The following is a 25,638-nucleotide window of genomic DNA, read 5'->3' on the forward strand; positions in this document are numbered from 1 at the left end:
TGCTGCACTCCTGTAATCCCAGCACTTGGAGGGTAGAGTCAGGAGGATCAGGAGTTCAAAGCCAGACTCAGCTAAACAGCAAGTTCAAAACCAGTCTGGGTTACAAGAAACAATCTCCTCCTCTTCCTCCTCCTCCTCCTCCTCCTCCTCTTCCTCCTCTTCTCCCTCCTCCTCTTCCTCTTCTTCCTTCTTTTCTTCTTTATTTAAACAAGAATAATTTCTCTCAAAAATTTCATGTACAAGAATAAATGGTGTGACATCTTTAATACACCTTTCTCTCTACATCAACATGAAACTAACAGCTCATCTCCGCCTGCCACATCTCTGAGATATACTTCTGACTAGAAATAAGCTTTACACCACTCCCGTCCAAACAAAAACTAAAATTAGTACCAAGGAAATGAGAGGAAAGAGAAAAGCACAAAGCAAGTCAGATGGTAAGCCTTTCTCATGGCTAGATAGCCTAAGGAATGTTAAACAAGAGTCTTTTCTATCAAATACTGTAAAACCTGAGCTTAGGACAAAGAATTAAAATTACTTTATCGCCCCACTTGTAGGAGAGTTTTATGCAAATGTCTAAATCCTCCTCCATCTAGTAAATTGTTGTTTACTTAAAGGCCCACTGCTCTATTCTAGCAACGTAATAGCCTGGGCAGTGGACCTTTCTCCTTCACTTCCTGAGCCAATTCTTTTTAGACTAGCCAACTGAATAAGATAGTGAGGGTGGACTCCAGTCAGTGGGGAAAAAGACAGTCACCACCTGAGTCAGATAAAAACCCAATGCACTTCCTGTCTCTGTGTGTCTACTCTTTGTCAAAAATAAAGTTTGAGTGAATAAATAAATTAGTGATGAAAAAAAAAAAAAAGACTAAAGTTTGAGCCAGGCATAGTTGGCCTCTGCATGGGCTCCTACCTCCAGGCTCCTACCCTATTTGAGTTCTTGCTTTTTGTTTGAACAGAGATGGGGAAGTATAAGTAAAATAAAGCTTTTCCTCCTCAATTTGCTTTTGGTTAAGTTGTTTCATCACAACAACAGAAATCCTAAAATAGAACTGAGTACAGTTTGTGGGATGTGAGGAGCGGGTGTGGCAGCAGTCCCAAGATGGCGCCCGGGACTGCAGCTAAGTCTTATGACTTGCACCTGACTTCCTCAAACACCTGAAAATAAGCCAAGACCATTGTGAGAACTGCACAGGTGCACCATGATGCTGGCGGTGTAAACAAGTCCATATTTGGTGGAGACATGCCCCTGCCGCCCTGATTGGCTGAAGCTGCGTGCCTGGTGAGGTGGCGTGGCCTGCCGTGAGTGGATGGGGGCTGAGAGTATATAAGAGTGAGAAGCCCGAGTGGTTTCCGGTGTGCCCGAGCGGGTGCCAGCAGACTGACCAATCCCAGGGGGCCACGGAGCCTTCTCCTGTGCCGGGGTGTATATAAGCAGACCTCCCTGGATGCCCGGGGTCCCCGTAGCAGCATCGAGGCATTCCTGCAATAAAGGCTGTTGAGAAGAATCCGACCGTGTTGTGTCTTCCCTGCCACAGGGAAGGTGGGCGCGACATTGGGATACTAATGTGGCAATCCTGACCATGTGTTTTGGGGAGGACTGTTGGAGGGAAGCCGTAACTCTGGGTTAGAAAAGCCACTGAATGTTCAAATCTTAGCAAGCTGTTGTGAGAACTTGGACCATTAGAATGCTGAGAGCTATGCACAAATTTTAGTGTGAGGGATAAGGAAACTCATTTTGTACCTGCTATCTACTTTAGTACCTTTGGCCTCTGACCTAAAGTCCTGAAAAGCCCTTACCTCCTCTCAGAACTGTGTAGCTACTGTGAAGTGATTGATCACGTGTTCTGGCTTCTGTAGACTGACTTATCACTGTGAGCACGGGGAATGAGGCAGATCCTCACAGAGCTGTAAATTCTGCAGCAGTGAAGTAATTGTGGTGTTAGCCTTAAAAAGCCTTCCCTCCACTTGCTTCTGTGCAGCATCTCTGACTTGGCTTTAGAGACTGCGGTCCTGCTAACAGTTATTTGGCTAGTTATAATCTACATTGAGTCAGTAGTCTTTCCCCAGTGGCCTCAAACTCCATAACACTAGAATGAAGCAAAGGCTCTCTCAAGACCATTTAATATTTTGATTTAAGATTCTGTGGTTCTGCCAGGCAGTGGTGGTGCACGCCTTTAATCCCAGCACTTGGGAGGCAGAGGCAGGCGGATTTCTGAGTCCGAGGCCAGCCTAGTTTACAGAGTGAGTTCTAGGACAGCCAGAGCTAGACAGAGAAACCCTGTCTCAAAAAAAAAAAAAAAGATTCTGTGGTTCTGGTCAGCTGGTCCTGACTTATCTTCTGTAACAGAAGAGTCCAGATCACTGTAATCTTCAAATGCCAGTCTATGGGAGCCATGCCTTTCAAACCACCACATTCCATTCCTTGGCCCCCATAGGCTTTCAGCCATAACATAAGGCAAAATACATTTAGTCCAACTTCCAAAGTCCCCAAAGTCTTACCACAATCTCAACAATGTTTGAAAGTCCAAAGTCTTGACTGAGATTCATGTAATCTCTTAACTGTAACCCCCTATAAAATAAAAGCAGATCTATCCTTCCAACGTATCATGTGCATAAGGAAGGGAGCGTGGTGAGGAAATACTGGACCAAAGCAAGAGAGAAAATCAGCTGGGCCAACTCCAAACTCTGCATCTCCATGTATGATATCAAAGCGCTCTTCAGATCTCCACTCCTTTCAGCTTTAATTGCAACAGACTTCTTCCTCTTGGGCTGATTAACTTCCTGTTTGGAGCTTTCTTTGGCAGATCTCCCACAGCTCTGGCATCTCTTGAACCTCTTGGGGTTTTCAAGGCAATCCAAGCTTCACCTTCACAGTTTCACACAATGGCCTCTCTGGGCCTCCATGCAGGGACACCCTTGCCACATTTGGCCACTTTCCTTAGTCAGGGCGGGAGATTCCATAACCCCTTTCTTCTATCTTGACTCTAAAGCCTGAACCACGTGGCTAAAGTTACCAAGTCCCATTGCTTGCTGTGGCTGGAATATGTCCCTCATGTTCAACTGTATCTTCACCAGCTTGTTTTCGGTGATTTATTCACTCTAAGGTTGGCTGTTCTAGAACTTGCTCTGTAGGCTCACCTGGAACTCAGAGACCTGCATGCCTCTGTCTCCTGAGTGCTGGGATGAAAGGCAGGAACCATCACTCCTAGACTTTTCTTTAATTTCTTTTCTCTAGATGGAAGCTTAGCTTGGTAGAATCTCACCCCAGGTCATCACTCTGTTAATCCCATTTAATATCCTTGAACACAGGATTTAGCTCCATTCCATTTCCTGGTTCACCTAATTTAATACTTGAACAATACCTTCTGTATTTTTCCTTTCTACGCTTGCTCCATGTCAACAACAACAACAACAACAACAACAAAATGCAATTCCTAAGAGTGAAACCCACAGGACAGAATCTATGCTAGGCTGTTTTAAGACCTCATTTGTCAATGCAGTTAATCTAAATCTCTTCACCTTAGCCTCAGGCAGACTCCTTGGACAAGGGCAAAAAGCAACCACATTCTTCACCACAATCTTTAGACAACATTCTAAAATTGTTTTTTTCCCTAAAACTTCTTGAACCGGGCACCCACAGTTCAAATCACCCTTGAGTTCTTGGAACAAACCTATGTCTGCCACCAAACACTGAGGTGACAGGGACATGCTGCCATGGATGGCTTTTCATCCTTGTGCAGTGAACACTATTACACACCTCCCCAGCTCCCTAAATTTGTCATTTTCAAAGTTCCACCAGAATGAATGGTCACAATTGGGAAAATTTCTTTTATTTGCAATGAGTTTAGGTAGGTACTGGAGATGAGGGGTGCTGCCAATTCAAGTCTCTCCTCACCCTGCTGCCACCACAAAATATTCTAGCATCAACCCAGTGCACACTACTTTCTATGAAATGAAATGCTGGCATCTTACTTGAAAACCCAGGAGTTCCATAGCCATGTTACTCACGTAAGGGATGGTTACCTAGAACTCCCACAATTCTTTACCTACAGGTGTCTGAGAACTCCCATTGCATAGGCCATTCCACATCAGTGTCTTGCCAGTCTAGGCTTGGGACCCTGCAAGATCCTTTTACAGCCATCATGTAAAAATCATGGCACACACCTTTTAATATCATGTAGAGAATGAGGTAGAAAAATGACAAGTTTGAGGCCAACCTAAGCAACTTAGTGAGATTCTGACTCAAAGTAAAATTAAAAAGGACTAGACTAAAGCTCAGTGGGAAAGCAAGCACGCAGCCTGCATGACACCCTGGGTTCAATCCTTAGTGTCGTAGAGAAATGGAGGAGAGAAAGGAGAAGAAGGGAAGAGGGAAGGAGACAAGGAAGAAGGGATAGGAAAGAAGGAACAGGAGGAGGGAGGAAACAGAGAGAAATCCTTAACACTGGATTCTATTGGAGGAAATTGGTCAAAACCCACAGTACTACAGAACCTATCCTGGAAGGAGGCCCATCACATAGCAATGGCAACAAAATTAGCGACAGAGACTGTAGGAACATGGAGGAGCATCAGCTGCTTTCCCACCCAACCTTCTACTCTACAATTAAATATACAGAGGACCAGGGAGAGAGAGAGTGACACTTCCAAGTTCATACAGGTGGTACGTGTGACTTGCCACCAGCAAGCTGAGGTTGTGTCAGCTGAGGTAGACAAAGAGTATGGAGGGAGGTCTGAGAGAATCCAAATACCAGAAAGCTTCAGTCCTCGCCCTCTCCTGCCGAGTACTGGGACCAGTCACAGGCCATCTGATAAACCAGGTCATTCTTTTGTTAAATTATGGATGAAGAAAAGACAGTCTTGTGGGGCTTTTTGTAAATATGTATGAGTGTCGTGTGTGACATGTATGCGCTGGTATCAGAACAGAGGCTAGATGTCAGGTGTTCGACTCTACCACCCTCTTCCCTGTTCCCTTGAAGCAGGGCATCTCACTGAACCTAGGTGAAAGGCAGCAGTCCAGCAATCCTCTTGTGTATGGTGGTGAAGTTACAAGCACCAGTCACCAGGTCCAGCTTGTGCCTCATGCTTCAGATGCTCTTACTTGATGAGCCAAGTTCCTGGCCCTAAAGTACAGCTTTACATCAAATTTCCATAAGTACTGAATGTCCACTGAATCAGAGGCTCATCCTGGCCATAGAAAGCAGAGGTGGAAGAGGTGGTGCACTATGTAAGATGCACTGTTCAGGAACACTGTTGTGGCTGCCCCATCCACCTACATGACAATCTGGTATGGAGCATTCTGAGTGCTAATAAAACAGTTTGATTATAACAGTCTGGTTCCTGGTGAGAAAGAATTCTTATCACAAAAGCCAACATGTCACCTGTCTTAGTCCCAGAACAATAGCCAAGATGGCTGCTGACAATACGAGTGCAAGCAATGATGCCAACAGCAAGCACTTTCTGCTCACAGTGCAGGGGAGTCCAGGGCCAGGTCTTTGAATAGAAGACAAGCTTTATAGCATATCAAAGGTGTGATTCCTACAGCCACCCAAAATTCACCAGATACAAGAGACCCAAGAAAGCAAATGTGATTTGTTCAAACAATCGCATTTAGAAAGTCACAGCTGTCTGAGATGAGAAGACATCAGTCCTACCTCCCAGTGACTAGCAAGTTTGGGCGGGATCTCCAAGCCCAGCTTCTCAAGCTTCCGTTCCCTGTACTTCTCATACTGCCGGTACCCGGCATACCCTCCACCTGTTGCCAACAGGATGGGCACAGGGCGCAGCAGGAACAAGGATCGGACAGGAGCAGTATGGAAATTTCTGACACCTGTAACAGGGAAAAGAAAACAAGGAGATTCTAAGCATGGGAGACAGAAGTAAAAATAAGTCATGCAATCCCAGTACCACAAGAGAGCCCGAAAGACGACCTTATTGAAGGTGACTGGACTGGAGAGGAGGACTGAGGAACAGCTCCTAAGACCCTTCTCCAAGTCACGTCACTCAGTAGAGGACAGGCATCTTGCTATGGAACCAGTCATGGACTGAAAACAAAAACTCTGAACTACACTGGGCTTCATTATGTAGGCCTATGATCCCAGCTACTGCTGAGGCCAGCCTGGGTGACTCAGGGAGACCCAATCTCAAAATAACATGTCAAAACTGGCCTACTGAACTAGCTCGGTAATAAGAGACTTACCCAGGATATGTAAGCCCTTTGATCCATCCCTGGCACCAAATAAATAAATAAATAAATAAATAAATAAATAAATAAATAAATAAAGGATGGTCGGTTGTGGTAGCCCCCACCTTTAATCTCAGTACCTGGGAGGCAGAGGCAGGTAGATCTCTGAATTCAAGGCCAGCCTAACTATATATCGAGGTCTATGCCAAGCAGAGATACATAGACCCTGTCTCACAACATCAAAAACAAAAACAAACCAGAATCATAAATTAATGAAGGAGAGAGGGAGAGAGAGATAAGAAAATCTCAGAGAGCTGTAGACCCTAATCAAGGTGGCTCAGCTGTCTACTGACACAGAGACACCAGTTCTCACCCTGGCGCGTCTCTCGGAAGTTACATGAGGTGATTTACAAGTCTGGCCTTTACAAGTCAGACTGGGCTCTGACATTCTAAAACGCACATGCTTATACACTCCTGATAAGGAGCAACCCCAGCCAGACACAGAGAGACTCATCATGATCTTACTCATAGATGGAATCTAGAAAGGTAGCGGAGCTAGAATAGCCCAGTGGTAGAGCACGTGCTTAGCAGGTATAAGGGTTGATCTCCAGCACTGCAAAATAACTGTTTTTAAAGGTGGTTAGAGTAAGAGCTGGGACAGGAAAGCCAAGGTCACACGTTGTGAAAGGCCTAAGGTATAATAAAAGGATTATTAACATTATGTAGTAATAACTTGCCAAAAGAGAATAGATATGAGTACTCTGATCAATAACAAAGAGAGAAGGAGTTACATAAGATGACAATTTCAGTCATCTGCTGGATTATATCAATGACTTCACTGTGTATCTCTAGATAAACACGTCAGCACTCCATCCTGTTGGCTGACCTGGTGGTATACTCCTATAACCCCAACACCCAGGAGGGTGGAGGAAGGGGGATAGTGTTCAAGGCCAACCTGGGCTCAACAGCAAGACTATCTCAAATTAAAAAAAAACAAACAAAAAAGCAAAACAAAACCACCATGCAATATGCCTTAAATATATACAACTGAAGAAACCAAAGCACACCAAGAACCCTCAGGAGCCGAGTCATGAACAGCAAAGTAGATGGGTGCCATGATTGGGGGAGGCCACAGTGCCTAATTTCAGTGGCTAGTTTTAGTTGTTTTCAGATAGGGTCTCACAGATCCCAGGCCAACCTCAAACTGATTGTATAACTAAGACTGGCCTGATGCTCCTGCCTCCGGCTTTCAAGGGCTGGGCCTCTGTGTGTTGTCACCACAACCAGCACATTCTTTTGTCACTGTTTATGCCCCTGAGGTACTAGGACTGGCCCTAGGGTCTGCCTGGGGTCTTACTCATACTTGACAAGAACTGTACCACAGAGCTACAGTCACACCACTGAGGTACATGAACACTCACACCACTGGCTCTTTTAAAACTTATTTATTTAACCTGTGTATGTATGCACAGGCATAAATGTGCACACAGGCACCGAGTGGATCCTGAGACCCAAACAGGTTATCAGATTTGGTAGCAAGAGCCTTTACCCACCAAACCAGCTCACTGACACGCTGGCTCTTTTTTTAAAATAAGCAAATATGGATGTAATAAATCTTGCCCATTGTCTAATCATGCCTAATGATCCTGCCACTTGGCAGGTTAACTGTTGGAGCAGCCTGTCTTGCCTTGGACAGGTAACATTGGGAGTGAGGGACTCCAAGAGGGAAACATGAGTCACATGCAATAATTTCCATCCTGTAAAGGGTCACAACCATCTTTTTCTCTGGCAGTCTCCTCAACCATCCATTCAGGAGTGACACTGCCCTTCAATGTGTGTTTCAATAAACAGTTCCAAAAGGTCAGACTCCTTCCTGTCTCTGGGTTTGTGCGCGTGCGTGTTCTCTCTCTCTCTCTCTCTCTCTCTCTCTCTCTCTCTCTCTCTCTCTCTCTCTCTCTGTTTAGTCTATGTGTACTGGTGTTTTGCCTGCATGTATGTATGTGAGTGTATCAGATATTGGAGTTACAGACAGTTGTGAGCTGATGTGGGCACAGAGAATTATCCTCCAGGAGAGCAGTTAGTGCTCTTAACCACTGAGCCTCTCTCCAGCCTCTGCTTCCTATCTATTTAAGCTGTCTCAGAAACCTAACAATACTAACTTAAAAAACAAAAAGACAGAACTCGGGGGCTGGGGAGATGGCTCAGTGGTTAGGAGAACTGACTGTTCTTCCAAAGGTCCTAAGTTCAAATCCCAGCAACCACATGGTGGCTCACAACCATCTGTAATGAGATCTGACGCCCTCTTCTGGTGCAGCTGAAGACAGCTACAGTGTACTTAATGATAATAAATAAATCTTAAAAAAAAAAAAAAGAAAGAAAGAACTCTGATCAAGAAAGACTTGTCAGAGTGTGACAGTGCAAGACACTGCATCCATCTTGGATTCTTGCCAAGACCATTTTAGGTTTAACTGCCTTGATAGAGAATCCCATGGAAAATTCCCTGATTCTAGTCTAGGAACCTGAGGTCAAGATGCCCCAGCTAATTTAGCTTCTGTTAGACAGCCTGCTTGTGCAGGACCCACTCTGGCTAACCACTTATTTTACTTTCTGTTGAACTGCTTCCTTGCCCCAAACCTCCCCCTGCTGCTGCTGCATGAGATAGATACCAGGATGTGAGGGGTTTTGCCTTTAAAACCCCTTACCCTAAACACTTGGGTCCCAAATACCTGAGTGTAGTTCCAGACAGCTGGAATAGAGCTTTTCAACTGGCTATAAACTGTGTCTGTGTGGTGACCCTTGGTGGGCTCCCGTAAGGAGAGCAAGATCACTTTCACTTGGCTCTTTCGGAACTGACTGGTGATGACACCCAGTCTGCAGCCGACACCCACAGGCACAGTGCTCAATGTTTCCTGCTACCTTTCTTTGGTTTTGTTTTTAAAGGCCGGGTCTTCTCTTTATGCCAGGCTGGGCTCAAGCTCAAAGCAGTGTTCCTGCTTCAGTCTCCCAAGTGCTGGAGTAGCAACTACCACACTCAGTTTCACTTATAGGTTTTCCTCTTGACTTTTCTTTCTCTTCTTTTTATTTTGTAATTATATGAGTGTTTGTGATCATGTGAGTGCAGGTGACAGCCAAATGCAGAAGATGTCTGGTCCCCTGGTGCTGGAGTTACAGGTAGGCTTGATGACCAGGAGTTAGATTCCTGGGTATGCAGACAGAGGGGGAGAGGGAGCCATGGCTTGGTAATAAAGGTGGCATCCTTACAGGATGCCCAGCCTCTGACTTGAGACAGCCTTTTCCCTCGCCTGCTGACTTGAGAAAAAAACCTCGCAGCTTAAAACCAAGGTCTTGTAGGCCTTGCCCCTGTATAACAGGTCCCCTGCTGATGGACTGCTTCAACAAGTTCAAGGTCAGCTCTAGACACAGAACAGTTCTGGGACAACCAACAACCATCTTTCTTCAAATTGACCAACCTTAAATTAGGGGAGAAAAAGTCTTCATCGACTTAAAATAGTTGATCCCTTGAAAAGAGACTAGATCTTTTGGCTTCCCAAGTTCAATCTCTGCTTTGCAGAGCATTGTTCTCTGTGTCTGCTGCATGTATGCGTCTCACCTCCCCAACCCATAATGAACTCCACTCAACTGCTGGTTCTGACTGCAGAGTTTGAGATTTCTCCAGCCTATCACTTTGAGGGCTCATCCAGGATTTCTTCTGAGGAACACAGACTCTTCAGAAATCAGGCTAAACCCTGAAAGGATAAGAAAGTGTGTCCACTAAGCAGCTGGCACCTTCCCTGCCCTGGAACAGGACTGGTCATTGTATTTTCTTTCTTACAAGGAAGAGAGTATGTACCTTAGGAAACCAATTAAACTGGTAACTAGACGTCTGTGAACAGGCTCTAAAACTATACTACTAACCTAGTCTGGCTCCACAGCAGTGGTGCCTCGCTCTGATCGCTGCCTCTGGTGCCTGAAGGAAAGATATTTTTAGGGAAATAGTTACTATGTGGAGACTGGCAAATCTTTGGATTTTTCAAAGCATGGAATCTCCTATCTTGTCTCCTTTGTCACCTTTGAAACTTAGATAGGCTAACTACTGTTTTAACAAACTGGATGATACCTAAATTTCTTCTCTCCCTCTCTTTAAGGAAAAAAAAAAAGCTATGAGCGACCTCACAATGATCAGAGCTCCTTTGCTCCCTAACCGTATACGACAGAATTCCTTCTGTTGCTTTATTTTGCTGAGGACAAGGTACTGCTTCCTCCTACAACCATGCTAACTAACCAAAGTGTCTGTTTAAAGAAAAGGGCAGAAAGGTCCACATTTAATCTGTGAGATGTGTGGATCCCACAGGGTCTTGTGCCTGAAGGGAGAGGGGTTCACCTTTTGAGGGAACTGGGCTAACCCTGAATGAAAAACAACCATATAGCTTGTCGCCGTCTTGGCTGATAGCTTCATTAAGATGGAAGCAATCATGTGGTCAGCAGCCATCATTGCTAATGTTATAAAGAAGGCCAATGCCATATGACTTCACTGCCATCTTGGTTAATGTAACCACATGGCATAAACCAAACTTGGCAGTATCTATAAAGTTTCCTGTTCCTACTGCACCCTCTGGTTATCACTGTATCTGTTTCTCTGTTCTCTCTGTCGTCTCTCTCTATAATATACATTTTTTTGTTTACTATTCTTTAGAGTACAGGGATTTAAGCCCAATTTACATATGATGAATTACAAGAAGTGCCCTCCTAACTTAGTGGTGGGTCACAAATTGGGCCCCTAAGACAGTGGCACAGCTGCCAATACCCTACAGTGGCTGCCCAAGCTTACCTGGGGTAGACAGTCATGAGGAAACAGAAACCTAACGCTAACATTTCTCAGAAACTCAGTGACTTGGGAACTTTGTTCATCAGGTAACTGCAGTTTCTTCACTCCCCCTTAACCAGCCATCCACCTCAGAAGGATATCTTCTACCCATAAGCTGGACTGATTACATCAGGAACAGACCCCTTCCTGCTAGGCTCACCTCAGGCAACCTATAAGTCAAGACAAGGAAAAGAAATCTCCCAAGGGGGAGAAACCTTGTGAAGGCTCTAGTTCTCCCAGGCTGGGCTGCTATTCTCCACCCTGCTAAGACAGCCTGGCAGTCTGAGCCCCAGTAAACTTTTATTCTATCTGTGGAGTGGTCTTGTTTGGTGGTTTTTTTGTGCTTAGTTATATTTAGACAGTATTTTTTTTAAAAAAATTATAAGTGTTTATCATGTTTGCTTCCTATTTGGAATAATAATATTTTTATAGCTCAAAAGAAAAAAATGGACACAAGGTCAGGTACCCTAAGACACAACAATTGTTTCAGCTAATACTCCAGATCCACTGGAGTCCCATTTCCCTTCGCAGGAGACAGAGGTTACTTAATCTTACAGCACACACAAAAAATGACCATTATTTAGATCCCAGAAAAGGATATAAAAAAACAAAAAGGTCTATCTCACAGAATGCATGCCATCTTAACCTTGATCTGCCCTACTGATGAGGGTGTGTCTGTAGGGAACTCAGTCTGTCCTGTGGTTGGGGTTAGAAGGAAACTAAAACACATCCGACAAGCACACCCAGGGTACACTGAACTACAGGCCCCACACTAGGAGCCAGCCACAGCGACCATCCTTGGACTGGCTGTGTGTGCCCTTTCTGGATGCTGGGCTGACAGACTCAAGGAGGATTGGGTGAGCCTTCATCCATTTCTCCCTCCTTACTTTCACTTTAACGATTGGAGATTGGAAAGGAATCTTCCAAGATTACTTCCAACTCCCCCCCCCCCGCCCCCCCAGCTTGCCTCCTGGATGACTGTAGCAAGTTAAAGTCCCTCGGGTGCTTAGGAGAAGGTTTTAGTCTCTTTCTCAACCAGTGCATGGTCTAAGTACCTTCTATGAAAAATCAGAAGTGGCTCTCCTAGGCAGCTCTGAATTACAATGTCATCCTTCAATTAGAGCTGCTCTGTAAACAAGAGAGAACTCCCCTAAAATTTTCTATTTCCAAATTTTCTTTTCCTTTTAGGATCATCAAGACCTTACTAAATACTGCAGGATAGAGCCACAGATGCTAGCTATAGCAGACTTAGATGTGTCCAATCAAGGTTTATTTTACAGTGCTTAATTTCCAATTAGGCTTTACCTAAACACTAAAAACACCTAACTGGTGCAACTGAGCCTCTGGGTATTCAACAACCATATTTGGAGGCATAAACTGACATAGTGGAATTAGATGTTTTCCCCCCTCATCCTTCAAGGTCAACTAAGTCCGAGGGAACTATGGAGTATCTTTCAAAATGTCCTGTACTATAACTGTGGAAGGTAACTCATTCGCTGTTCAGGGAGGAGTGGACTATAAGTGTCCAGTCTACAAAAGAAGGGGAAAAAAATCCTTCACACTCCCAAATGAAGCAATGGTCAAGCCAGGCCTTTGACTTAGCCTAACAGAGGCACTGACTGTCAAAAAAAAAAAAAAACTAGAGGAGACAGAAGCTCTGCCCAAGACCACGTTACCCTTGAGAACCAGATCTTCAACCCCCCAAAAAAGAAAGAAAGAAAGAAGAAAAGAGAAGAGAAGAGAAGAGAAGAGAAGAGAAGAGAAGAGAAGAGAAAAAAATTAATTTTGGCCATCTACATAACAGTCTTCAACACCCAGCAGGAAAGTATAGCCAGGTGTAAAATGATCATGTTTCTTTCTCAGTCCTTAGACACTATGCTCAACAATGAGGTGTTATTTGGACATCAATGTCTTATTGGTGATTTGCTTCCTGGTGGCCTTATCTGTTTCTAGAAGGGTCCTTTTTACAGCTGTAATATGATGTCCTGTATCCTAACCAATCATGTTCCCTGCCAGATACCCTGTTGTCAAACTCACAGGTCTGGGAAATATCAAAATGGGCTGGGAATGGTGGTGTACACCTTTAATGTCAGCACTCAGAATGAAGAGACAGGTGGATCCCTCAGATTTGAGGCCAGCCTGGTCTACATATGGAGCTCCAGGATAGCCAGGGATACACAGAGAGACTCTGTCTCAAAAAACAAAAACCAAAAAAAAAAAAAAAAAAAGTCAAAACAATGTCTCTGGAACTTTACTGGAGAACCCTACAAAAAGGTATTTCTCTTTTAAAATGTCAATTAGATGCTAATGTCTGGTTGTGACTTCAACAAATGGAGCCTAGATTTCACTTGTGTTTGGCCCCTATTATCCATCTCCACAGGACATTCCAACTAGCATACGGCCAGAAGTATTGCTTGCTGGCAATGTGATTTGCTTCCTGCCACAGGCCTTCTGCAGGCTTCTGGAAACAAGACTCTGATACAAAGTTCTCAGTTACACAGTTATGCCTCACCTCGTTAAACAAACTTAGGTTAATTATGAGGTTGAGGAGTTTTCTATTAACCTTGTCTGTTTCCTATGAGGTTGTAGCAGAAGAAACCCAATGGCTGAAGAAAGGTTCCTTGAGCTCTTAAGCCAAACAATGGCATCCCCCGCAGTGTACATCTTATGGTAGATGATGGTGACATAAAAATCATCAATGTTGTTGACACTTATGACAAAGACTGCTGAGGAGTCTCTTGATGGTGTTCTTGCCTGCTCTGTACCTAAGGGCAAAACTGCCCCAGCTATTTTTCTAACTATGCTAGGTAGGAATTATACTTCCAAAGTGTCACTTTTTATGTTACAAATGCTACCTCATTCATACAACAACTCCAAAGATACACGCATCACCAAATGGCTGTCTGGTGCTCTATCTTTGCCACTGCTATTTTACCATGGTCCCCCTTAGACCAATCTTCCCCTGAGGCCCATGACTTCATGGTCACTCCTTTGACAGTTGAAGCAGCTAAGAGCAGAAAACTCTTCAGAGCCTGAAAAGCCCAGCCCTCGAGTAGAGACTGCTCTACCAAGGTCTTTTCCTCTATCGTTTTGCTACACACATGAGCCTGCACGCATGTGTCTCCTTATCCTGGGGAATCCCTTTCTTCAACTGTTGATTCTGTCTATGGCGCCTGAGCATTCTCTGCTGCCACCTGTTTTGTTCAAAATTCTTAATTCTTTAACTGGAAGAGAAAACCAACATCACCATGACCTGCAGACTGTATCAACTATAAGCTGCCCAATGTGGGCACTGGGAACAATCCAGGTCCTCTTCAAGAGCAGTACATGCTCTTAACCACTGAGGATCTCTTCAATGTCCCTTCTAACTTTTCACAGTATGTTGGTAAGCAGAGATGGTCATGTCCCCATGGATTGTGGCCTTATGAGTACAGAGGCTGCGTCTCTGCAGAACAAAAAGGACTTCAGGTGTACTGCTTGGCTCTCCCTGCGGTTCCAGCTCTGAATACTAGTGAAGTAACAGCCACAAGGGCTCCCATTAGTGCCCATGTTTGTAGTAGGCTTTCTGCTGGTCTCATCAACCAGCTCATTTTATTCTCAGGGATAGTAATGGGCCATTAGAAATAGCATTCATTGTGATATACAAATCATTTATGTGGGTAATAGATAACGCATTCATCCCAGACCACTGGTTCTCTCTCCACAGTGCTGAGGAGAGAGGGGCTATGGAGTAGCACTTTCTACTCACAGCTCTCAAACTAAATAGTCTCTCTGGAAGAACATTTTGGCCTAAATACTGAAATACATCAACTGTTTATAGAGCCTCACTCTATAGCTCAAGCTGCCTTCAAACCTATTATCTCCCTGTCCCTGGCATACTGAGGGCTGGCATTATAGGCAAGCGCCACCGGGCCCACACAGGGTCACACAGGGTTTCTGACCCAGAAATTCTAAATCTACACAGTAGTCCTTGAAATGGCCATGGTACTGCCAAGACTGTCTGTGGCAGAAAGTACTAGAAACAAATACATAGCAGTGGATGACAGTCGCATACAGAGTACTAGGCAGACAATGACATGGCTACCAAAGCTCCAGTGACGGCTACACACCAGGCTACATGACCACACACATGTGCTCCAACAGGTTTTAATTCTAACAATGCTATGTTTTTCCAACCTCTGGTTGGGGGAATCAAAGGAGAGCCAGCAAAACCTTCAATTGCTCCTTACCTGCCTGAAGAGGCAATTTCTGTAAGGTCCCCAGAAAATGGCGTGTGGCAGTAGATTCATAGTGACAGGGGCTACAACCAAGAAAAATGGATCATTAGAATTTCAAACTTTGATCCTATTCAGAAACAGAACTGGCCTATTTAACCTACTTATTTTCCCTTAAGAGAATGTTGACTATTCTGACATTTAATCCTTAGCGTGACTATGAGAAAGGCATACTGTCCGTCTGCTGTAGAAATGCACTGGGGCTGATCCAATAAAATGTATGTACTTGCCGGGTGGTGGTGGCGCACGCCTTTAATCCCAGCACTTGGGAGGCAGAGGCAGATAGATTTCTGAGTTCAAGGCCAGCTTGGTCTACAGAGTGAGTTCCAGGGCTATACAGAGAAACCCTGTCTCGAAAAACAAACAAACAAAAAAGTATGTACTTCCTGGTAAAAGCTCACAAATTAAAAGCCTCTAAGACAATATAAAAATAAATAAGCTAGTTTAAATTGCATTAGTTGGCAACTTTGTTTTTATAAAGACGCTCTTCTCCGTTGATGGTTTTGGTGTGGGCTGGGGAGGGTTTCAGTGTTCTTTAAGGGGACTGGCCACTAGGAATCTGACCATGCTCCACTGAGTATATGGGCAACACAAACTAGTCTTGGTGGTTTTTTTGGGGGGTGGGGGAGTGTGGAGGGGGCTCGGAGGGCACCCAGGAGGAATGGGAAACAAGTATGATCAGGATGCATTGTATGATATTCCCGAAATAATCAAAAATATTATGTTGGGAAGTATTTTTAAATTAGTTAACTCTGTGTACCTGTCTCTGTGCGGGTATGCGCATGTGCTTGCAGCAGTCAGGGGTAGCTGTCGGATCCCTTGGAGCTGTAGCTACAGATGACTGTCAGTGGCCCAAACAAGGGTGGGTGCTGGGAACTGAACTTGTGTCATCTCCAAGAACAGCAAGTATATACTCTTAACTATTGAGCCATCTCTCCAGCCCTACTGACAACTCATCCTGCAGCCAGTACTATATAACTCAGGCTAATCTTAAATTCTTTGTCCTGCCTCCATTTCCTGAGTGTGGGGATCACAAGGGTGGCTCACCAAGCCCAGCTTGGCAACATTAAAACAGTTTGGAGATCCTACAGTATTGTTATCAATGTGAGCTAAACAGCTGTAACCACTGCACCACAAATAATGAAAGGAACATCCTCACAAGAGAATGTGAAAGAGTTAACATATAGAGTCTTCCGGGATCCACCCTGCAGACACAGGGCTCTACACAGAAAAAGAGAACACGAACACGGACTCAGAGTTTGCAGAATCTCAGTAAGGGTATCTGGGATTTTCTAGTTCTGGTTTTCTCTATGTATCCCTCCCTGGTTGTCCTTGAACTCAGAGATCTACCTGGCTTTTCCTTTCTGAGAGCTGGCATTAAAGGTGTCATCTCCCAGCCTCATTACTTCTTAGTAACTTTTCTAAGTTAGAAACATTATACAATAAAAATTTTTTCACCATGAATTGAGATCATAATAATCAGGGAGACAAAGTCAGCAAGTCTAGCATTTCTGCACCATGAAAGAAGAGCTACACAGAGATCTGTGTGCACAGAGCCCTGCTCCATGAACCTTCTGACCCACTGGGCACTGAAAATTCAGTGCCTTAAATATTCATTCTGTGGAAGGCTCTTCCAGCTTACAATGGTTTCCTTCTCTCTCTCTCCCTCCTTCCGTCTCCTGCCCCCCACCCCTATGTAGTTCAGGCTGACCTTGATTGTTCCTTCTTTCTGCCTCAGAGGAATATTTATGCACTACCATGGAGGCTCTGGTATACAGTGTTTTCAACTGTCTTTGTAGCTACTTTGCCCTACAAGCTGCAGCGAAACAGACATAAAGAAACATTTACCAACTCTGAGTGCAACATCCTGGTGGAAATCAATGGATCCCAATGGTAAGAACTGCGACACTGACACGCAGCACAGTAATTTCTACTTGGCAACTGGATTTCCCATCATCAAAAATCAAACTTTCAATTCTCTAGATTTCGATTTAGATAATACCTTAGTTTCTCTCTCTCTCTCTCTCTCTCTCACACACACACACACACACACACACACACACACACACGTGTGTGTGTGTTTTCTGGGTTCCTTATATGATGCACATGCATACATGCAAACACTTTTTTTGGAGGCAGGGAGGGTCTCAGTATATAGCTCTGGTTGGCCTATTACTCACTATTTACGTTAAACTAATCTTGAACTTTCAGAGGTCCTCTGCCTCTGCTTCCTGGCCCATGGGACTAAAGGCATGCACTATCATATCCAGCTTCGGTTTCCAAAATATTGATCGGAAATCTAGATAAAGAAACTACATCCTCCCCACCCCACCCCAACCCCAGCTCCAGCCTCACTCGCTCCAGCCTATTTATTATATATAAGTACACTGTAGCTGTCTTCAGACACCCCAGAAGAGTGCATCAGATCTCATTACAGATGGTTGTGAGCCACCATGTGGTTGCTGGGATTTGAACTCAGGACCTTTAAAAGAGCAGTCAGTGCTCTTAACCACTGAGCCATCTCTCCAGCCCCAAGAAACTACATCCTTATCAGTAAATGTTTTTCTTCCTTGGAGCACTTTAGGATATAAAAATATAACTTTCATTATTATAAACATCTAAATTGATTAAAAAAACAAATGCATTTATGACTTTTGAATGTAGTATTTAACTTATGGGTATTTAGTCGTTAAGTCCTACAAACATTATCAGATTTCAGTGCTTTGAATTTTTTCCTCATGAAACTTAAAAACAGCCTCACCACATGGTACTGACGGGCTAACATGGTAGGCCTAGTTCCTCCTGTAAGTGAGAAGCAGGGCATCTCAGCCTATGGGGAATCTTTAACAAACTCAACACTGGCTCCTTAGAACTGCTGCTCTCACTATAAAACAGTAAGCCTAAAGCCCTGTTCTTCAAGTGGAATCAGAACAATGACTGCTAAAACTGACCAAAGGGCAAAGTATGTTGAGAAACTGATACCAGGCTACATTAGCAAGAGGCTCTCAAAACACAACAAAACAATACAGAGGGTCCTACACATTCCTCTACTGTGTTTCTTCTAACTCAGTGCTTTGGGGCGGGCATGGATGACACAACTCACCATTTCTGGACACACAGCATTGAGGTGGTCTATTTGTATACCCACTATCCCCTACAGACTGCCCCATTATTACCAGCTTCTCTCATGACGTAAATCTTGTAACTCCTGCAGTTTATACAGATGTGGTGCACCACGCCTCTCACCCACTGACCCACGGCTCCCACCCACCTTTCCTCTCCCTCATCACAGCTTTTAAAGGGCTGCCTCTACTGTCAATCATATCCTCATGGTTTGTTCTGATCACATCACCTCCAGTCAAAGTTGCCAACACCCTCCATGTTCCACAAGTCACTGTGTACACCCAGGTTTCTTTCTTGGCTTGGCAGCTACAAAAAAAGGTTGACCCTCATCTCCCTGAATCTCACTCCTGACTTCTACCCGCTCTCTCCCTGCAACTGCTCCCTTCAAACATTAACAAACTACCCAGTGTTCAACTAGTCCTCCAGAGAGGTTCAGGTCTCCATTTTCAACCAGCTTCTCACTACCCCTACTCTCATCTAAAGCTGAATTTGTCCCTTTTTTGGGGGTGGGGGGTGGGCAGGGTTCAAGACAGGGTTTCTCTGTGTAGCCCTGGCTGTCCTAGAACTCACTTTGTAGACCATGCTGGTCTCAGAAATCCATCTGCCTCTGCCTCCCAAGATCTGGGATTAAAGGCGTGTGCACCTACCCCTACCTCTCAAGTAACTTAAAACTATTACCACACAAAATGCTCCTGAGTTTACCATAAAGGAAAAGGTACTCTCCTTCACCTAATGTATATATAAACCCAACCCCACTCTGGGTGTGTGTGTCACATGTTGGTGCCCTGCTCTGTCACACTGCCTTGTTCCTCAGAGATAGGGTCGCTTCCTGAACCTGACATTAGGCTGGCAGCCAATAAGCCGCAGCAATCCTGTCTCTGCTCTCCCCTCTGCACTGGGGTTTTAGGCTTGGGCACAGACATGTATGAGTTTTTGAGTGTTAGGAATCTAAACCTAGATCCTTGTGCTTGAGCAATGTGGTGCTTTGAGTGAGAATGGCCCCACTGGCTTATATATTTGCAGGCTTAATGAACTGTTTAGAAAGATCAGGTGTGTACTTGCTGAAGAACGTGTGTCACTGGGGATGGGCTTTGAGGTTTTAAAAGCCCATGACTGTTCCAGTGTCCCTTTCCACCTGCTGCCCGTGGGTTAGTATGTAAAGCTCTGGGTTATGCCAAGCCTGTCTGCTTCCTGCCATAAGAAGTAACTCTGAAACTGGAAGCACACCCCCAGGTAAATGATTCCTTCTGTAAGACTTGCATTCCTCAGCGTTTCTTTGCAGCAAAACAACAGTGACTAAGAAAAGCAGTAAACTCTTGTCTTACAGAACCATCACCTCACCCTCCACAATGCATTAAAAACCAGGATCTCTAATGTAGCACTGGCTGTCCTGAAAACTCACTCTGTAGACCAGGCTGGCCTCAAACTCAGAGATCCACCTGCCTCTGCCTCCCAAGTGCTGTTATTGAAGGTATGTGCCACCTTCTCTTTACTTCTAAGATTTATTTTTGTTTTATGTGTGGATGTTCTGACTGCATGTTGGTCTGTGCCTGGTATGCTCAGAGTCAATAGGGCATTGGATCTCCTGGAACTAATTACAGATGGTTTTGAGGTGTCATGCGAGTGCTAAGAATTGACCCTGGGTCCTCTGAAGAGCAGCCACTGCTCTTCACTGTCTAGATATCTCTAGTACCTAGGGCATTTTCTTAGTCAGTGATTGATGTGAGAGGGACCGGTCCATTATAGGTAGGGCCACCCCTGGGCTGGCGGTCCTCGATTCTTTAAGAAAGCAGGTCAAGCTAGCCAGTAAGCAGCATCCTCTATGGCCTCTGCAAGACAGTTCCTGACCTGTGTGAGTTCCTGCCCTCACTGCTTCTGACGATGAACTGTTATATAGAAGCATAAGTGGAATAAGTTCTTTCCACTACATGTTTCAGTATAGCAATAGAATCCTAAGACAAGTTGGTATCAGCATAGTGGGGTATTGCTCTCACAACATGACCATGTTTTTAGGAGGACTGTGGGAGAACTTTTGGAACTTTGGGGTTAAAAAAGAAAAAAGCCACTGAGTAAGTGTTGAGAGCACATGGGCTGCTCTGTTGGAGCTTGGAAGAGTGTTGAGAGCAATGCAGATGCAAAGAGAAATTTGAAGCCTCTATCAGGGCTGTTTACTGTTTTGAAGTAAGAATCTGTCATTCTGCTGTTGCTTCTGTCTTGCTCTTCCCCCCTCACCCCTTCCCCATTCCCTTCCTCCCACCTCCACATGCTCATGGTCATCTCTATTTCTCTACTCTTCTCCCTCCCCCTCTTTCTCTGCCTCTACTACCCTCTTAATTCCCCTCCCCATGCCCTGAATAAACTCTATTCTATACAAAAAAAAAAAAAAAAAATCTTTGCTTCTGGTTAACTGGGGATGAAGATTCAGCCATGATTAACAAGAGACTGGCACCAGTGAAGCGAAACCATTACATTACTGGAACAGTTGATGATGGTGAGCTAGAGTAAGAAATCAGTGGTGATTGAGAAGAGACCAACATCAGTCACTGTGATGAAATCCTCTGGTGGTGTTTCCTCAGAGTGAGGTAGCACACAGAAGCTATGTAGCACTCAGAGGCAGTCTGTCCCTCCCTTGGTAGTGTAGCAGTCACCCAGGTGGTACTGGTTTTGAAGGCATGAAGTGGACATGGAGGCTTAGTACTGTGGCAGGGATAGAGACCCAGAAAAGAGCCCAGGAGAGGCCACTGGTGAGATGCCAGTACCACAGAATGACCACCAAGAACAGTAGAAGCATTAGAGAGGAGCCAGCTGGGGTCTAGAAGACAAGCTGTGTGTGCTGCAGAAGGAGGAGCTGGAGAAATGACTCAGGACCCTGGAGTTATCCAGAAGATCTCGAGTGAATACCAGACATTGAACACTGAGGTATTTACACTGTTGGGAGTGTGGTTTTGCTTTGGTCCAATTGTGAGTATGCCCTGATTTTTCCTTCTTGAAGTAAGAAAGTATTTAACTTACTTATTTTTTATTTTACAGAAGCCTACAGTTGATAGACTGAATTATTTGTTTGATTGGGTTCTTCAAGACAAGATTTCTCAAAAAAAAAAAAAAAAAAAAAAAAAAAAAGACAAGATTTCTTTTCTGTGTAACACTGCCTGTCCTAGAACTCACTCTGTAGACCAGGCCAGCCTTGAACTCAGAGATTACCTGCCTCTACCTCTGGAGTGCTACGATTAAAGGGTGCTGCCATGGCCCACCAAGAGATTGAATTTTAAAGTGTTTTGAGTTTGTAGACTATAGGGATTTTTAAGTTTGTAAAATGTTTTATATGGTAATGTCAATATTAATGTGTGACCATGGGAAAGACAAAGGTTGTGGCTTAGCAGCGAGGTACTCGTATGTCAAGGTGACAAGGGGTCAGTTGTACTGGCTACTTTTATGTCAACACAAGCTAGAATCATCTGAGAGAAGGGAGCTACAATTAAGAAAGGGCCTCCAGCAGGCCAGGCAGTGGTGGTATACGCCTTTAATCCAAGCACTTGGCAAGCAGAGACAGGTGGATCTCTGTGAATTTGAGGCCAGCCTTTTCTCCAAAGCCAGGTCAGGACAGCCAGTGCTATATAGAGAAACCCTGTCTGGAAGGAAGGAAGGAAGGAAGGAAGGAAGGAAGGAAGGAAGGAAGGAAAGAAGCCAGGCAGGCAGGCAGGCAGGCAGGCAGGCATCCCAGTACTTGGGAGGCAGAGGCAGGTGGATTTCTGAGTTCGAGGCCAGCCTGGTCTACAGAGTGAGTTCCAGGACAGCCAGGGCTACACAGAGAAACCCTGTCTCAAAGAAACGAAACAAAACAAAAAGAAAAGAGAAAAAGAAAAAAATGCCTCCATAAGATGAGTCTGCAGCCAAGCTTGTAGGGCATTTTCTTAATTAGTGCTTGATGTTGGAGGGCCCAGTTTACTGTGGGTGGAGTCATCGCTGGGCTGTGGTCCTGGGTTCTATAAGTAAGCAGGCTGAGCACAATAAACACTTTTCTCCCCAAGCTGCTTCAGTCAGGTGGTTCACCATAGCAAATAGAAACCATATCGCAACAGGCTGTAATCCATGCGGTGGGTAGGACAGTAAGTACTAAAGACCAGAGAAAGATGGTACAGAGTAGCAAGACCAGAATCAGGCAGAGGGGCTGGTCTTCTATCTTGAAGACTGTTGTGTCTGTCTGTGGCAAGTAGACAAGAGAGTGCCAAGAGTCAAACAAGATTGGTACTGTGGGCAATCATGGTCTGGGGCTGTTTGGAGAGTGACAGATAACAAGAAATGGGCAGATAGGAGGTGCTTTGTTTTGTTTTTCAAGACAAAGTTTCTCTGTGTAGCCCTGGCTGACGTAGAACTCACTCCGTAGCCCATGCTGGCCTCAAACTCACAGATCCGATCCTGCTTCTGCCTCTCCAGTGCTGAGATTAAAGGTGTACACAACCACCACCCACCTAGGAAGTAGAGTGTGCCTTTCTAAAGGGCTGGATATAAATGAGAAAGGATGGACCTAGGTTTGATTCCCAGTATAAAAATGGCAGTTCAAAACACCCATGTCACCACAACTTCGAGGGATTCAATGTCCTCTTCTGGCCTCCATAGAAATCAGACATGGGGTACAGGCAAAATATCATAAACATTAAATAAATGTTTTGGAAAAGAAAAAAAAGATTAAGGCCCAGAGAGAAGAACAGATAAGCTCAGTCAGGTGTTTCTTCTACCAAGGGTGTGCATCTTCACGCATGCGACTAAAGCCAGGTGCAAAGACACACTCTCATAATCAGTTCTTAAAGGACCAGCTTGGGGGACACAGTGAGATCCTTTCACAGAAGTAAAAATAAAATGAGATGAAGCACTTGGCTTTGGCTCAAATCCTGTGCAGCCTCAGGAAAATGTTAAATTCTAAGCCTCAGTTCCTTCAGTTGTAAAATCAGAACTGCCCTCATTAGCAGTAATCCCACCATGTAATACACCTGGTCCAGGGCCTGCCACCTGCCTACATATGGCTACTACAAAAAGTAATGGCACTAAAACCATTTTTAGGGATGGAGAGATAGATAGCTCAGTGGTTGAGAGCACTGGCTACTCTTCCAGAGGACCGGGATACAATTCCCATCACCCATATCCAGCGCACAACTGTCTGTAACTCTAGTTCCAGGGGATCTACAGACATGCATGCAGGTAAAATACCAATGCACATTAAAAAAAATCCTTTAAGATTTACTATTCATGTATATGAGTGTTTTGCCTGCATGTATGTGCATGTACCACTTGCATGGATGGTTCCTGAGAAGCTCAAAACTGGGCATTGGGTTGCTTGGAACTAGAATTACGGATGGTGAATGAGCTGTCATGTGAGTCTGAGAATTGAACCTGGGTCCTCTGCAAGAGCAGCCAACATCCTTATTCTTTTTTGTTTGTTTTTTCAAGATAGGATTTCTCTGTGTAGCCCTGGCTATTCTGGAACTTCCTCCCAGACCAGACTGGCCTGGAACTCAGAGATCCACCTGCCTCTGCTTCCTGAATGCTGGGATTAAAGGCATGCGCCACCACAACCTGGCACAGCCAGTGTTCTCAGCCAGTGGGGCAACTCTGCAACCCAAAACTTTTTCAAAAAAGAAAGAGATATTCAATTACCACACACTGGAATTCTTAGTATATCCTCTTCATTACCAATGTTCACCCTATTTCCAGTTGTAAGATGTCTTTATATTGTGTTTTGTCTACATGTATGTCTGTGTACCTCATGTGTACAGTGCACACAGAGGACCCAAGAAGGCGTCAGATCCCTTGAACTGGAGTTACAGATGGTCATAAGCCACCATACATGTGTGAGAATAATAAGTGCTCTTAACGGCTGAGCAATCTCTTCAGTCCCACATAAAAATCTTTTTTTCCTTCTTCTTCTTAGTTTTATTTCCACAAAAGGTCACAAACAGCCAAGGAGGGCAATACATTTTGCCCAGAAACAAGTATTTGTACATCTTTAATTTTTACAGAAAATTGCCAGGATCAAGAGTGTGTGTGTGTGTGTTGTGTGTGTGTGTATCTGTACAGCAAGTGTCTGCAGTGCCTATGGAGGTCAGAAGGTTTCAGATTTCCTGGAGATGGAGTTACAGATGGTTGTGAGCTGCCATGAAGGCTATGACTGTACCTCCAATTCCCCTGAAGAGCAGCAAATGCTCTTAACCACTGAGCAACCTCGCTAGCCCTGTAACACATTTTTAATATCACCATGGGTCCTAACATTTTACCTATAGTCCTTACTTCTCTCTCCTTCTTTCAAAAGCTAGGAGAGTTCTAAAGCTGAACTGGTAGGTCTCTTGAAAAGCTTTATCCAACACTGTACTTGATATTAAAATATTACCCTTGTCTATTAAACTGTAAGTTCCTTAAGTATAAGGCTAATTGCAAATTAATTAATCAGTAAATTAAATAATGAATGTGGGTAGTGTTTATGCATGTGAATGGGGAGGTCAGAGGACAACTTTGGGGGCCATTCCCCATGAACCATACAAAAACTTGTTAGGTTTGTTATGTTTTATGGTTTTTTCTTTATTGTTGTTTTGCTTTGATATGGGGTCTGAGTATATATTTCTGGCTGGCTGGCAGTCACTATGTAGACCAGGCTGGTCTTGAATCCAGAGAGATTCACCTGCTTCTGCCTCCTGAGTGCTGAGATTAAAGGCGTGCATCTTGTTCTTTGATACAGGGTCCATCACTAGCCTAAAGGTCACCAATTAAGCTAGAATGTTTTCTTCTGGCCTCCATGGGTACCAGGGCACACACAGACATACATGCTGGCAAAATATTTACACACACACACACATTTTAAAAATTGAGCAATGTTGGTGGTGTAGAGATGGTTCAGCAGTTAAGAGAACCAGAGTTGAGCCAGGTGTGGTAAAGCCTTCAATCCCAGCACTTGGGAGGCAGAGGCAGGCAGATTTCTGAGTTCGAGGCCAGCCTGGTCTACAGAATGAGTTCCAGGACAGCCAGGGGTACACAGAGAAACTCTGTCTCAAAAAACCAAAAAAAAAAAAAAAAAAAAAAAAAAAGTACCAGAGTTTGGTTCCCAGCATACATGTCAGATGGCTCTCAACCACCTGTAATTCCTCCAATTCCAGGAGACTCTTGATGGTCCTATGGACACCTGCAACCACCCATATGCATACACA

At 44.4% G+C, this 25,638-nt stretch overlaps 1 protein-coding gene across 5 annotated transcripts in view; it reads right to left on the reverse strand.

The window, feature by feature from the left end:
- Pisd (phosphatidylserine decarboxylase) overlaps positions 1 to 25,638 on the reverse strand; it is a 49,342-nt gene that overhangs the window by 22,818 nt on the left and 886 nt on the right. For 3 of the 5 annotated variants that reach the window (XM_006503999.3, XM_030254586.1, NM_177298.3), the window contains exons 2-3: positions 15,278 to 15,348; positions 5,655 to 5,830 (exon numbers count right to left, since the gene is read on the reverse strand). Coding sequence is in view for 2 of the 5 variants with exons in the window: in NM_177298.3 (NP_796272.2) it covers positions 5,655 to 5,830; positions 15,278 to 15,348 (247 nt within the window). In the remaining 3 variants the exon portion in view is untranslated. Of the gene's footprint in view, positions 1 to 5,654; positions 5,831 to 15,277; positions 15,349 to 25,638 lie in introns of those variants that run through there. The other 2 variants (XM_030254583.1, XM_017320930.2) reach the window with 2 other exon arrangements.

Source organism: Mus musculus, chromosome 5 (genome assembly GCF_000001635.26).
Source record: "Mus musculus strain C57BL/6J chromosome 5, GRCm38.p6 C57BL/6J".
Lineage (NCBI taxonomy): Eukaryota > Metazoa > Chordata > Mammalia > Rodentia > Muridae > Mus > Mus musculus.